The following is a 15,997-nucleotide window of genomic DNA, read 5'->3' on the forward strand; positions in this document are numbered from 1 at the left end:
GGCTTCAGGGAACATCTACTCTGCCATGGAGCAACTCCTTGCCTGACTTTGGGATTCCCTCTTCTGTTTCTTACTCTTTTTTTCCCCTCCTCCTCCTTTTCTCTCTGCCTGGCATTTTCTTCCCTTTCTTAAATAGTTTTCCCCAAGATGCCACCAGCTGTGGACAACACAGGATGGCTCCTGGCCTCAAAAAAACCACCCCTGCAGCCTCCCCGCTGCTAAACCTGGGTGCTGACACCCAATACAAGAGGTGCTCTATCATTGCACCAGTGAAGTTAAGTGTTTACACAGTCTTAAGTCTTTCCTGTTCAGAAATTCCCTTATGCAAATATCAAATTGGGATAAGAACAGCACAAAGTATGGAACAGATTTCTCTTCTGAATCAATTTTTTTCCAGATAAGTCTTCTACTGACTGTTAAAATGATGAAAAATAAGCTCACTTGAAAGACTATGATTTATGTATGATGCAATGTAATAGTTACTTTCTCCTTGTAAACTGCAAGCAATGTAGTCATGTAGGGAGGTCAGAGATCTTCCTTGTGCAGCACAGAACATGCTAGTTACTTCAATTTTCTCAACAGAAAATTACAGTTTATCCCTGGAGCCAGTCCATTATCACAGAAACATGAAATGGTTTCGGTTGGAAGGGACCTTAAAAATCATCTAGTTCCAACCCTCCTTCCACTAGACCAGGTTGCTCAAAGGTGTTGGGGGCAGGTGAGGGTTTTTTTGCCAATTCCTTTGGAAATCTAGTGATGTGTAGCTGCATTAAAACATCTTGGGGGAACTGCAGCTTTTTAAATCTCTTACATGCTTCTTTCTGAGGGGGGTCACCTTTACCACATAGCAGGAGCCAAACTGGCAGAATATTACCTGATCTGCCTGGGCCAGTGTGGGGCCAGCTGGATGACCTTAGAATGGGATTATTGCCTGCAGTTTCTGGCCCAGAGTATACAGGAAGAAGCTCTAGGATAAATCAAGTGACAGTAAAAGCTAGATCTGAGTTTCTTATTGTGGAAGATTAAGACAAGCAGGTAGAAGTTTAGGAAGAAAAACTTACAGCTCATCTGTCGTGTCATGAGTATAGAAATGACAATTTTCATTTCATCTGGAAGTGGAAGAATTAGACACTGGGAGAGTATCTGATTCTTTTCTGTCCTCTCTTTTCTTTACTACTCAGTGCTGCATGGAGAAGATTTTGGTTGTGTTGCACTAAATTTCAAAGTTTTAGCACTTAAAGGGTTTAGTATCATAAAGTCTCCTGGAAAGAGCCCTGAAGCCATCTGGCATGTGATACTTACCTGATAATTATTAATGGGACTAAGTATGCCTGCAGATTCTTTCAGGTGAGTGTGCTCTGCCAGTGCTCTGATTCATGCAGAAACAATGTCTCTTTGGTGCTGGATCTTTTCTAGTTTTTCATGTGAATATAACTTTCAGATTCCTGGTCCACGTGTAGAAAAGTTCTCAGCTGCCTGCAAAAACTGCATAGACATAGCCAAAGTTACTCTGTTTAGTAGTGAGATAGTTTTTTGGGTTTTATTATAGTCATTGTTAAATTTGGGGATACCATTATTTACATTATTGCTATAGTCATTAAAAGCAAATGTTTCTTTTTTAGCATTGTTTTCTTCTAATGCTATGCACACTATCAGATAATGAAAAAAGGATATCATTCTTCAGAACAACATGGTGCATATATATATATATATGAGGTTTCTATTATAATAAATCTTGCAGTTGTGGTCTGATAGTGATAGAAATGAGAGGTGCAGTAACCTTGAAAAATAGAGAGACTTTTTACAAGGGCATGTAGCAATAGAACTAGAGGAAATGGTAGATTTAAATTAGATACTGGGAAGAAATTCTTTAGTGTGTGGGCATTGAGACACTGGAACAAGTGGCCCAGGGAGGTTGAACACTTCTCTAGAAGTGTCCAAGGCCAGGGTGAACGTGGCTTTGGGCAACCTGGTCTAGTGGGAAGTGCCCCTGCCCATGGCACTGGGGTTAGAACTAGATGATCTTTAAAGTCCCTTCTGTCTCAAACTTGCTAGGATTCAGTCTGTAGCTGTTGAATGGCACCATTTAAGCAGAGTAGGAAAAAATCTGCAGAGAGGTATGCTAAGATGATATTCAGTAGAAGAGGCTAAATATCTAATTTATTAACTTGTCTGTTTAGTTAATGTCAGATGCTTCAGTAAGTATTACTAGACAGTGTGAAATGAGTGCTGTGAGGTACTTGACAGAGCAACAGGAATGAATACCCTCTGAACTTCTGCTCTGTTGGCTGTGTTTCATAGTTTTACTCACTTCATCCTGGCTAGTGCAACTGCAAATGTTGGTTTTAGTCATGACATTTTTCATTTTTATTATTACTTACTGAATAACTATGCCTTTATGCAACCTATATTTGGCCTTACAAACGGTGTCTCCCAGGGCTTTCTGGAGGGCACTTCAGCTCTTGTATTATGAACAAGCAGAAGAAGAAAGAGATGGTAACTGTACTGTGTAGGCATTTTTTTCCACTGCCAGTCTGTTCTTCGTGAACAGTGCTTATCTTCTCAGCCCTTGCACATTAATCTGCTTCTGCAATCTGAGGGTAGAAGCAAAGTTTACTGCAAAGTACTTGACTCTTCCTCTGTCAATACAATTATTTTTTTTTGTCTGTTATTAGGGAACACTGAAGCCTGCAGCCCAGTAGAAACATGAAGGGTTGCTGCAACTTCATACCCCCAGAGAGAGGTGGTAGCAAGGCTGAGCATGTAGTCCTAACAGGTACTGGGTGAACAGGCACAGGGCTTAGCCAAGCAAGTACTAAGCAGCCACCTGAATAGGTGGAATGGGCTTCTCTTGCCCCTTAATGTTTTGATTTTCCCATGCTTGCTCCTCTCCAAACTACCGTGATCCCCCCTTTTCATTGCCTGGTTCTTCCCCTAAACATATTGTACTAAATCTTGGACAATTCCAGGATACTCTTCCCTGCATCCCATATCTCATTACTTCCTATTCAGTAATCCACAGCAGTCTGAACTACAAACAGGCCATGTTGTGAAGGAAGTACAAGTTATAAAATTATTACATGTTATAAAATTATGTTGATGATCTTGGAAGATACTAATGTGAAGAGACCCCTTTAATTAATGTTTATTTTCTGGGGCTATGCAGAGGCAAATACAGAACTGCTTGGGTAGGTAAACAGTAGGTAAAGCACCAGGACACCAGGGAGGTATCTCGTGACTTTAGGTAATTCCATATTTAATTCCATATTTAATTTTCCATATTTAATTCCATGATCAATTTGGGTTTTGTTTAAATAAAGTTTCTGCTTACCTTTTTTCTGGTTTTGTTTCAGTGCAGTTTAATATCAAAAGGGTTGCTTGAACCAGATGCAACCAAGTTTACTACAGACCTGACAGCAGTGCAGTGATATTGTTCAGTACAACACTCTGTGGTGAATGTGCTAGCTTGCTCAGAACTAGCTAGATCAAGGACTTCTACCTTGTGTCCTTGTGTCCTTCATCACAAAGTCTAGGCATGACCCTTGCCCTTCATCTTTAGCATCAGTTTCTTAGGTGCTGCAGAATAGGGAGAGAAGCATTTCTGACTTTGGAAGTATGGTAAGTTATTGAAGCATTGTGGAGTACTTCAGTGTGATAGTATTCATTTTTGGGCATGTGTAAGTTAAAGTCTGCATCAAAAAGTATAGTGAAGTTTAGAGCTGTTGATTTCATTTTCTAAATGGTAGGTTACTGTCTACATTTCCCTGAAAGATGTATATACATCATACTGAGACTTGAATACTTCATCTTTGCAACATCTGTAGGGGTTGTGTGGGTGAGTTACTTTGTCCTGTATGAAGCAGGCTGTATTTTTGCTGTCATTTCTCTGTCTCACAGCTGGGAACATGTGCTCTATGTAGGCTACCACATTACTACAGCTTTTTTTTCAGTTTACTTTTGAGTTCCGTGCTTACCATTTTGACAAAGGTTTTGCTAGTTTGTAACAAAAACTGCTTTTCATCACTGTGTGACATGCAGTGACATGCAGTGCTTTGACCTGATTATGAAAAGCTCTTGTGTGTGTGGTGTATACCTGCTTGTTCTAGCATTTGCTAATCAATTAAAGGCAAGATGAACATAAAAATTAGTCTGTTACCCGTGCTTCATTGGGAGGGTGGGCTCAGATTCCCTCAGATTTCTCCTTGAGGAGACTGGGGAATATTTGGACTGTACTACAGCATTATGAGAACACTTGGACAACCACAAATTTTGACAAGCATTTATAACTATGCTCTGCTCACCATAGTATTCTGAACACTCTGAGGCTGCTTAGCTCAGGAATAACATCTTAGGCATTTTTTTTGGTTTCAGAATTAGTCACTTAGCTTTGAATTCACTTGGCTTTGTTCTTCCCAGCCTCAGTTCAAGCAGAGGACCTATGATGTATCCTAGCTCAACTTTCACTGGTGGCAGCAGCACCCGACCATCTGATCTTTGCTAATAGGAGTCTCATTTCAACAGCTGCAGCCAGTGTGGTGTGTCAGAGATTTCACTGCTGGTCAGATTATCATCCTGACGTGGTGCTAAAATACCTCTGCTCTTTACTCCTCTTGCTTAGAATCTGCCCAGCAATCCTATTTGAGCAGACCCTTATCCATGTTGAGTTGGTGGAGCATACATGCCCCTGTACTCAGCCCTGGTGAGGCCACACCTCGAGTCCTGTGTCCAGTTCTGGGCCCCTCAGTTCAGGAAGGATATCGAGGTCCTGGAGCAGGTCCAAAGGAGGGCAACCAGGCTGGTGAAGGGACTTGAGCACAGACCCTATGAGGAGAGGCTGAGGGAGCTGGGGCTGTTCAGCCTGGAGAAGAGGAGGCTCAGAGGAGACCTCATCACTCTCTACAACTCCCTGAAAGGAGGTTGGAGCCAGGTGGGGGTTGGTCTCTTTTCCCAGGCAACTCTCAGCAAGACAAGAGGGCACGGTCTCAAGTTGTGCCGGGGGAGGTTTAGGTTGGACATTAGAAAGAATTTCTTTATGGAGAGGGTGATCAGACACTGGAATGGGCTGCCCAGGGAAGTGGTGGATTCTCCATCCCTGGAGATATTTAAAAAGAGACTGGATGTGGCACTCAGTGCCATGGGCTGGTAACTGCAGCGGGAGTGGATCAAGGGTTGGACTTGATGATCTCTGAGGTCCCTTCCAACCCAGCCAATTCTATGATTCTATGATTATTTTTTGACAATGGCTATTTTTTAACCTATGCTATGTGTGGTGGTTTTGAATTCTTCTTCTATGTGACTTCTTGTGGATTTCTTTCTCAACTTAAATGATGCAAATATCTGTTTAAAAACAGGAGATGAATGAAGTAGACTCGTCAGAATATACCACTGCTTTTTTGATGTATGAATTTAGGATAAACCATCCAAGCAGCATTAGTTTCTGTGCTTCTCTGAATGCAGAATTTAATAAGAGGCATCCATTAGGTTTCTAAGCTAGTCCATGCACCTGTGAGCCACCATGCAGAGCTTTGTATGATAGAAATTTCTTTTTACTTGACAGAGAACGTCCAAGAGTACAGTGTTGTAAGGAAACTCTTGGGTAAATTCCTTTTTACTGTCCAGAAAGTTTAGCTCATTGTGCTGTGGATGATCAATGCATACTCCAGGATTTTATCATTTCAGTTTCTCTGGAGGACATAGCTCAGATTCTTTATCCTTTGACTAAAGATTGCAACTTGGATTTTCTTTTTCAACAACAATACTGTTTATGGACCTGACCAGGACCCGTTAGCTGACTCCTGTTCCCTGCCTTGCATGACTGGAAAACCTGATAGGAAGTATCAGCACTGATATGGATAGAATTCTGTATTTCTTTTCCTTTGCCATCATTTTGGTAGTTGCTTTGGAGAAAACCAAGCAAGCTATATTTAGAGATTGCAGTATTTATATCTGCCATCTGGCCAAACTAAATAGCCATTAGTTTACTTGCACATGTGTTGCAGTCATCTAAATAAGAGGGAAGTCATGCCCTTGAGAGAAAGTAAGCTTGAAACTGAAGTCCCAGATGTGGTCATGAAGGCTGGAATTGGGAAAGGGTGCACTTTGATCCTGATGGAAGGAATCCCTTATTGAAGTGAGGTCAAGGAAAATAGAGAAGCAGAGATAGATATATTTGGATGGGAGGGGTTAATCTTAACATAAAGAAAGGTCTCATATATATTTTGTAAATGTCTTGTCTGTTTTGGATATCTGTAAATCTGTGGTTAATTTTATTTATTTACCTTAGCTTGGTTTGAGATTGAGTATTAACATAGTGATTGCTGGATACCGTCTTCAATTTGCTTAGTGTTTAAAAGCTTAGTGTTAGAAAATAGGGCCAGTCTCAGTTCTTATCCAGGGATTCCAGTTATCCTCTGGCTCCTTTCTGTAGGAGGAGCTGCTTTTCTTCCATCAGTATGTTAACATTATGGAAGTGGCTATGGTTGTGCATTACTTCTCATTTAGTGTTCCAGGCCAGGCAGAAGCTGGAGTTTGGACAGACTGCCTTTGTGTTACCCACAGTCTCCCTCCCTGTCCTTCTTTAGGAGCTCTTCTTAAATGCATTTTCTTATTGGAAAAGTAGACACAGTACTGATAAAGGTATTTAGAGAACTTGTAGTTCAGAAAGGAAACTGAGCTTTATAGATGTCTTTTTACTCTCTCAGAGAAGAAAAAGAGCCCCAGCCTGTCTTTGACCTAAAGATTTAAGTTTCAGTTTTGTTAGAAAGTGATCCAGCTCCTAATATCAAAACTATTCAGGTTCATAACCCTTGAGTTATAAGATGTTTGTCCTCATAGCTCTGCACAGTAAATATGTATAATGCTTGGCAAGTCTGAAACATTACCATCTGAAAACCTCTTGTCTGGGCTCTGGGTTTTTTTTTGGTTTCTTTGTTTTTTTGGTTTTTTTAATTCCTTTAGTAACTTTCCTCAAGGCACTGACTTTTTTGTAAACGACCTATTCTTAGTTGAAGTGAGAGACTTCTATTCTTGTTCTTGAACAACTGATTAATAGAAGCTCAGCTGAATGAGCAGCCTTTCATTCTCTTTAGATTGCTTTTTGTCTCCTCAAGTCATTAGGTCTTGAGCATCCCTCCAATTCACAGTGCACTGGCATGGCTGGATTCTGCTGACAGCAAGGGACTGTGACCTTAAGTCAGATTCAGGGTCTGTGTGGATGTTTCATTACGGAAATACTTCAGTTATGCTGAGATATGTCTTCACAGTTCATCATCTGCCAACATGAATTCTCATAATTTAAGGTCTGCAGGCTTGCAAAGGCTTGTTTATTGTGAGAGAAAATTGTCTTTGGCATGAGACACTCTCTAGTCTTTGAAACTGAAGCTATAGTTAAAAGTTGAAATTAGGAGCAGTTTTTAAAATTTGTGTGGCATCCATGAAGGGAGAACCAAAAAAGCTTCGGGGAGATGGTTGCATATGTTAATAAACGTGGAAGTGCAAGCCCCTCTTGTAAGAAAGCTATTGATCATTGATGCATTCATCAGCAAGTGTCAAGGATTTCCATTCCAGCTCTACTGCACACACTGATGAAACTGTATCACATTGTGCTCTGGGCAGCAAAAGGGGAGATTAAAGTTAATATTTTGATACCTCTTTTCAGGGACTGTTATCCCTGAGATGGCCTTGTCTTGAATGTAACTAGAAGGTGCTGAATTTTTTACTTTTCAGCTGGCTGCTGTGCAAGGTTCCTTCCAAGGCTGTTCCTTACCCGTTGAGAGAAGAGCCTTATTTTACAGTATTTTTCATTCAGTTGATGCTAACACTGTTATCAACATGAAACAGGAGCTTGTACTGAGGAGAGGTGATTTCAGGGTCATTTCCACCCTTGCTGCACAATCTGGGGGTCTTCATGTTCTCTCTGGATAACTTGGTGAAGTACTCTAATTCTAGGCTGTCTCATGGCCAGCTGCCCTGTTTTTTGGTGAGTTATAAAAGTTTTTCTAAGCTAGTGATTTCTTACTAAGTACAACTATCACTAAATATGTATGGAAAGGTGCATACAAAATGCTTCCTTCTCTCACAATTGAGAATTATCACTAGTATATGTAGAGAATTAATGTGTCTTGTCAGCAACTGCTTTAATTACTTCTGTGGCTTTAAATTCAAAAGATATGCTTTAAATAATAACATTTATTTATTGCTTAGTATTTTTTGAAAGAAGCAAAATTATTAAGCTACAACATTCACAGTCAAATGTGGTTTTATTAGAGACAACAGAATCAGTAAATATTAATATCCCAATTCCCCCAAATAACAAATTTCTGGGCCTTCCATTTGGGCTGTATTAGTTTCCTGGAACAGAACAAGGCGCATGGGAAAGGGCTGGCTGCTTTATTTTATTTTGGGTTTTTTCTAGGGAACTGGGACAAACTTCTAACCTCGTTGGGCTGCTCTTTCAACCTAATGATGTTCCAGTCTTGAGTCCTTCAAATTCAAGCTGGATCTAGTTCAAAGAAAAGCAGTTATATTGTATGCATTTGTCTGGTCCACAGCCTGACATATGGGATGTGTTAAACTGAGGTCTAAGTGCAATGATGATATCACCAGCACACTGCAATAATATCAATGTCAGAAGTGTGGACTAGTGAGCTGCTGAATCTTGGAGCTGAACACTGCCCCATGTCCCTGTATTTTTTTAACCATTTTTTTAAAAACAAGTGACATTTTGCTGATGTAGATTTATATTGCCCTTGTCCTCAGTGGTGCATCTCCTCATCTGTAGTGCTGTCAGTCACTGTGGAGGGCTGACTTTTCTCTGCCATTCATGCTTTCACAAGATATTTTTCCTTGCTTCTGTTAGCGAGCTTCTTGCCTTTTTTGCTTTGTTACCCTGCAAATGAGTCTTCCATTCATACTGTATTATTACTGGCCTCCACTTGAACTTTCTTCCTCTCCTTCCACATATATTATTTGACTTTTCCACTGTGACTGAGACTAAGAAAGGAAACGGCATGCTGCAGGCTCAGAAAGAATTATAGTCTTAACTTATTCTAGCAGAAGTGTGTTTTGGCCCTGAAAATGAGAACAGTTTCATACCAAGGGGAGGCAAAATACCAAATATGTTTCTGCAAAATGTATCATAAATGCCTGCAGATTTAACTGGTTCTTCTAAGGCACTGAGTCATCCCATGTGGCAGTGCCTGTGTTTGCAGCTTCTCCCTTTGCCTTTCAGAGAACTTTCTAAGAGTAGTATGAACTCTAAGAATCAAAGAGCCACGACTCTTGTTTAAAAATCATAGTTTTGTGTCCAAGTAAGGTTTGCAGTTTTTTGGGTCAAACTTCTTTTTTTTTCACTTCCTCACTGAATGCATGTGTGAAAGAATAACAGCAGGTTGACAGTGAGGCCTCAGAGAAGTGGTCAGTATTTACAGAAGTTTGCAGACTCTGCTTTGACCTGAGCATCCCTCAGTAGTGCCAGAGCCCCTCACGGTCCTCACTCTGCACTCTATTCCATTAAATAGATGTCTCAAGGGTCAAGTTTTGCAGGGTCCAATAACTCGCTCTCTATCACTGAAAGTTCTAGCTGGGTCTTTTTGTTCAGCATTTCACTCTCAGCCAAACTCTGACATGGGTCTTGATAGTGCTATAGCACTTGCACGTTGGCATTGCAAGCAAATACATCACAATACATCACCTTTAATGTCCGGGGGCTTGAAGGATCAAATACTGGTTTGGTAGATACAAAATTCCTTCAGTACTGGTTGTTCTTTGAAAGATTTCCTAAAAAGAAAGGAACCAAAATATGAGTGTTGGCAATACTGAAGCAGTTTTTTTGTGAATATTTTGTTCCAAGATGTTGCTGATAGCCTTAGTTGTATGCCGATGTCTTTGAAGCTGAAATTCTGAGCCTGTGTCTTCATTTGTGACACATGGAAACAAGCAGAACAAACCCTTTCCTCCTCAATTAGCTTCCTGGCTGAGTGGCAAGTTCCTTTTGCCAAATAACTCTAGGAATATTGTGAATTTCTTGTAGTAAGTCCATTATTTTTTTACTTTTTCCTCCTCAGACTCCTCCACCCATTGTAGGTGGATGCACTAAATACAGCTGCTGGTGCAAAATATGCAGGCTTGTTTTCTGACTTTTGGATCTTTGCTATTCTGTAGGTTTTTTAACCTGAATCACAGGCTCTGTTATTGCTTGCTGTGGTTTGCAGCACTTGAAGTAGAATAATGCTATTTATATAACATTATGAAACATTATACAAAATTAGGTAACTGGTCTCCTTGCTGCTGTTCTGCTCTTGATATTGGTAAGTATTGTGTAATTCTGTGTAATTCAGTGGGCACTGATACCTTCTCTCTCACTACTGTTTTCTTGATAACCAAGTAAAAGCGAAATATGTACAACTGATCACAGTATTGTGACTTGAAGTGGGATAAAGCACTGAGTGTTGGGAGCTTTTGCATATGGAATTATATGCTGTGATCCTCCTATAAGGAAGGTATTTGAGGAAAGTATTTGAGAAAATTGCCTATTAAAGTTACTTTTAGTTAGTGGAAATGTTCAAGATTATCCTCAAACCATAGAAGAATTTATGACCATGTATAGCTGAATGGAAGGATTGCTGAAAAAGGCATTTGCTAGAAGTGGTAATAGTAACTGGCTAATCTCTGTGGGGTGCATAAATTATTTGCTACATGCTGTGTCTTTTAGACTAAATTTATACAGTAGGATGTTATAGTGTTTGTATTCCTATTAGGTATGTTGTATATATAATATTCCTATTAGGTTTATACAGCATGCTATTCTGTTTAATATCTCACTGTTGTTTATTCCATTTTAGGGAACTTTCTACAATTCTATTAAGTACAACAAGGAGAAAACATAAGCAAATAGTGGGTGTACAGAAGTAACAAAACCTAAATGTTTTATGCAGAAAAGATTCAACAAGTATCTCCTATCTACGAAGAACGAATCAAATTTTCACATTCTGTGACATTGCAGTACAGTCTTGGATCAAACCACACATGCTTTCATAACAGAAAAATAATTGAATTATGCTATTTGCACTGATCTGATGATGTGGAAATAAAATATTGAAAGGAATGCCGTTATTGTTTTCTTTATTCTTTGGGTTTTGCTTCACTGAATGGATTTACTAAAACAAATAAAAGGTTTTATTCACAAAAACATCACTACAGGATTAAAGAAGCCGTATAGGCAAAACTTGATATGAAATCTGTAAGAACTGGGGTACTAACTGGGTTTCATAGTAAGCATAAGATTTCAGAAGTAGGTAAGGGAAATGCTGTCTCACAAATCCAATTATCCCCATTGGGATAGGTATTAAACTACTGGGATCATAGAGAAAAGACACATCTGTGCTTTAGAACAGCTGCTTGGATGTGAATCAGGGGTCCAGGTCTATCATTCTCACTGGTGTGGAGTAACATTTCACTTGGCCAATAGTTCTTTTGAAGTTTAGGAAGTTAATCATGACCACTGTGAGAGTGGCATGATTGAACTGTCTGTTAATGGGAGACAAATACTGCAAGTAATACAGACTGATTAACAGGAAGTTTATTTGGCAAAGATACTTAAAACATGAATTTTGCCATTACCAGTAAGTTCCTATTAAATCACAAAATAGATTCCAGTCTTGCAGAGATCAGGGGAAGTTTTCCTGTTGACTTCAGTCATAGAAAGATTTGGATGTCCTTAGAATTTATCTTCCAATTTAGGATAATTTTTCTGATGCTTACTAAATGTTCCCCAGTGTTTATACATTAAAATGTGTTGCCAATTCAAATAGTGTTGTCTTGTACTGTAAAAGCTAAAATAAAATATTTGTTTTGGCATCTTTGTAAGTGGAATTTTTGTCATGTGTTTAGAACTTATTCTGCTCTGCTGGATGCACGTAGGAGATGTTCCCTGCTCTTTTAAAAACATTTTTATGACACGTTTAAGACATTAACTTTAACTTTCTGGATTGGGTTTCCTTCTCTGTAGATTTACAATGAGTATGAATCTAACTCTAATTACTACCAATTGTTTTAAATCCTTCTGCACATTGGATTGGTTTTACCTCTGAAACTATAATTTTTCTTTAATGACAAGATGGTCAGTAGTATGGTATTAAAGGTTTAAATTGCTAACAGTGTTGCTCCCTCTCTGTAACAGGAGAGATGAGTGTGAGCTAATGCAAGTGCTTTTGGCACTATTTCTTGCTGAATTACTTCTGTTATTCACCAAACATCTTTGCTTAAGATCAGTTTATTTCTAACTTAGTGATTCCTGTTAGTACCACCTCTGGTGTGGGTTTCCTTTGTCAACTAATATGTGTAGTGGATCCTGAAATAATGAATGATAAAGTTTGGGCTGCAGATTACTTGACTAGTCTCCAGGTTTTTTTACTGTCTTTAGGGACATCAGTTTCACCCTTAAATATTATTTTGATGCATGGTACCTTTTCTATTAAGATGCCTCTCTTTGCATTCCCTACTTTTATCCTTATTCCATGGTGAGAATGAGAAGGGAGTTTGATATTTTTATTCAAACATAACTCCTGTTTGGTTTACCTGGGTACCATCACTCATTCCTTTTCCTTTAAAGAGTCTCACTTTTACAGTCATGCAGCCACCTCTGTGGGATGCAGCCATTCTGTCTGAGGTTATGGAAACCACTTCCTGCCTCTTGCTTCCCCTCCTGCCATTTTCTCAAACTGAATGTGTCACTTTTTCTCAGGCTTCTCATTGTTTTTAAAATAATCTCTATCTCTAATAGTGTTACTTGCTAGTAACTTGTTAGTGTAACTTGCAATTTGTGTCCTCTCTGTGATGTCTCCACTGGTTAGCTAAACCTTAGAGACTATTAATATGCATCTCTGCTTTTCTTATGAAGTCTTTTCTGTTGCTTTTGTAATGCTCTTTTCTTTCATATACATTTCCACAATGGCAGCTAAAGAAACTTTTCTATAGAGTTTTTGAGATATATAGAAACATCTGCTTTTTATGTTGACTATAAAATAGGTCTTGATAACTGCTTTGGGTGTCTGCATGTCTAGGCAGCTCTCTCTGCCTTGTCTGCACCTAAGGTTGAGTGTCAGGACCTGTGTAATACAAAACCTGTGTGTTTGTATTCTTGAGGATGTAAAACTGCTGGTTTGGGTTATATGCAAGTTAATTTTTTTCTTTCTTGTATTGTAGTATTAAATGCAGTCTTCCAGTACTACTTTTGAAAGCTGAATGAAAGAACAGAAGTAGATTATGGCCAAACTGCCCGATTGCCTGATTTTAAACAAATGGCTTTAGGGATTTTACTTATTTCTCGCTTTATCAATGGAAAAAAGATTTAAGTAATAATCTTAGCGGGAGAAGGAAGGTATAAATTTTTTGAGGTACAATTTTATTATTGAATTAACAATGTTGTTTTTATTTTAATGATTTACAGGAAATCTGTTTACTTGTAAAACTCCAGCAATTGCAGATATTGTGATACTGGTAGATGGCTCTTGGAGTATTGGCAGATTCAATTTCAGACTTGTTAGACTGTTCCTGGAAAATCTGGTTTCTGCTTTCAATGTGGGATCTGAGAAAACAAGAGTAGGTAAGGTGCCATATTTTTTACTTAATATTTCTGTAGCAATGTAAACATTTCATTATTTCAGCATCGTTAACAGCTTAACATTGCTAGGTTTGCAAGATTCATCCTCATCTGAATCTATCACTTCTGTCATAAGAGTAATGCTACTGGAATGTTTGCAGTATTAATTCCTCACATTTGACTGTGATACTCAGTTTAAGTAAACTCTAATGCAGTCTCCAGTGGTGAAGATAAAAAACAGTGGAAAAAGTCTTAGAGAGTTCAGTCAGCATTAAATCAAACTTTTGCAGTTTAATTTTCAGAGGAAAGATGTGCCAATAGATGGTTTTTCTAATGATTTAAACCTGCTAAAATATATATCTGTTCTCCTATTATTATTTTTGTCTGTTCAAAAACATATTAAAGAAAATTGTTCTCTTCAAAGAACAATCTACTGAATCTTACTGAACTCTGGAAAAGTCATGTGCTTCTTATTCACTTTCCTTAGCACTTGAAAGAAAAACTTTGAGAATAAACTGAGGAGCTGCCACCAAGAACATCTTTATACTACTTTTTGGCATTAAGCAATGCAGCTTTCCTAGTATGGTAGCAGAGCTATTTACAGCGAGCTTACTGTGGCAAAATGTTTGTAGCCAAGTACATAAAAGTGTAGATATTTGAAAAAAATACCTAATTGTCTGACTGATTAACTTAATTTTTGGTTCTTTAGGTCTAGCACAGTACAGTGGGGACCCCCGAATTGAATGGCATTTGAATGCCTATGGCACAAAAGATGCTGTTTTGGATGCAGTCCGTAACCTGCCATACAAGGGAGGGAATACATTAACAGGTACAGTGTATGCCTTAGCTTCTGCTAAAATGATTATTTTATCCAGATGTTAGAAGGTGGTAAGTTAGAAACCTTGGCTGTGGGACACTTAAGAGAGTTTTCAGCTGGGATTTCATTATTTCATTTTAACTTTTAAGTTTGTCCTGAGGAGTTGTTCTTCCTTCCCTTAAATAATTACAAGTTATTAAAATCAGATTATTCCTGAGCTTTATTAAATTTTTTTTTTAATCTTGGAAAGAACAAACAAATTAAAGTCAGATTGCATGTAGTATGTGGATTTTCTAAGCTATCCAGAGCATGTGTTTTCATGTAAGCAATATACTTAGAAGGAAAGGGGACTTCCTAATCTAACTTGGCAGAGTAAGAAAGAAAAGATGATACATTCACAAGAAGATAAATTTAGGTTTCCATAGCTAGTTAAAATGCATGGATTGAACAACAGTCTGCTAAAGACTAATGTCATCTTTGCAGTAGTTTTGGTTGCTTGTTGGAATTAATCTTTCATTAAATGAGCTCTTCTTTTATACTTACTCTTTCTTAAAGGGTTTTTGAAGGATTTTAAAATTGAGTGGAAAGACAAACATTGTGATATTAGCAAAGCTAATGGACATTTTTCCTTTCTAAAGTCTTGTAAAATGTCTCCTTTTTTAGGTCTTGCCTTAACTTACATTTTGGAAAACAGCTTTAAGCCTGAGGCAGGTGCGAGACCTGGAGTATCTAAAATTGGGATACTGATCACTGATGGGAAGTCCCAAGATGATGTTATCCCTCCTGCTAAAAACCTACGAGATGCTGGCATTGAGCTGTTTGCTATTGGTGTGTATTCTGCCATATCCATGTATTGTGTCCCATTATATTCTGGTGTACTTATATCTGTTGCCCTCTGAGGAAGTGGTTTTTTTTCCTGGTATATATTGTCATTAAGTTTCCTTAGTAAGTTTTCAAACTCACTGCTATTACTGGAATTTAGTGGTATGCATGGATGCTACATTTTTAGGAGACAGTTGAAATAATGCCAGTTATACTGGCAGGAATTAAAATCTTGAAATAACATCTTAAAACCAGAGTAATTTGTAGTTGTTCACTAAACAAAAAATAACTAGATTTTGGTGATTTTTTTTATCAATCCCTGTGTATACAAGATGGTTTTTGTTGTTGTTGCTGCAAATATTTTCTTGATTTTGATGACAGGTGTAAAGAATGCAGATATAAATGAGCTCAAAGAGATTGCCTCTGAACCTGATAGCACACATGTCTACAATGTTGCTGATTTCAACTTCATGCATACCATTGTTGAAAGCCTTACCAGAACAGTGTGCTCACGAGTAGAGGAACAGGAAAAGGAAATCAAAGGTCAGTAGGAAATGAGATCTAATGTGACTTCCTTTCAACCTAGAGCTACAAATCCTAATCCAAATACCCGTAGTTATAAGTTTTTGGCACTTGACTAATGCTCTATATTCTCCTGCTCACAGGAAAATGCACTTTCAGGGAAGTTATTTTCCTAAGTATGTCTTATTCTTGCTTTTATATCTTTGATATTTTTCTCTCTGTGACAATAGCAAATA

General features: G+C 38.4%; 1 protein-coding gene across 6 annotated transcripts in view; it reads left to right on the forward strand.

The window, feature by feature from the left end:
- Window positions 1-15,997, forward strand: part of COL14A1 (collagen type XIV alpha 1 chain) — a 112,627-nt gene that overhangs the window by 18,016 nt on the left and 78,614 nt on the right. For all 6 annotated transcript variants that reach the window (XM_071738282.1, XM_071738283.1, XM_071738284.1 and 3 more), the window contains 4 exons: window positions 13,448-13,603; window positions 14,310-14,429; window positions 15,081-15,245; window positions 15,621-15,782. In XM_071738282.1, the coding sequence (XP_071594383.1) occupies window positions 13,448-13,603; window positions 14,310-14,429; window positions 15,081-15,245; window positions 15,621-15,782 (603 nt within the window). The remainder of the gene's footprint in view (window positions 1-13,447; window positions 13,604-14,309; window positions 14,430-15,080; window positions 15,246-15,620; window positions 15,783-15,997) is intronic.

Source organism: Heliangelus exortis, chromosome 2 (genome assembly GCF_036169615.1).
Source record: "Heliangelus exortis chromosome 2, bHelExo1.hap1, whole genome shotgun sequence".
Lineage (NCBI taxonomy): Eukaryota > Metazoa > Chordata > Aves > Apodiformes > Trochilidae > Heliangelus > Heliangelus exortis.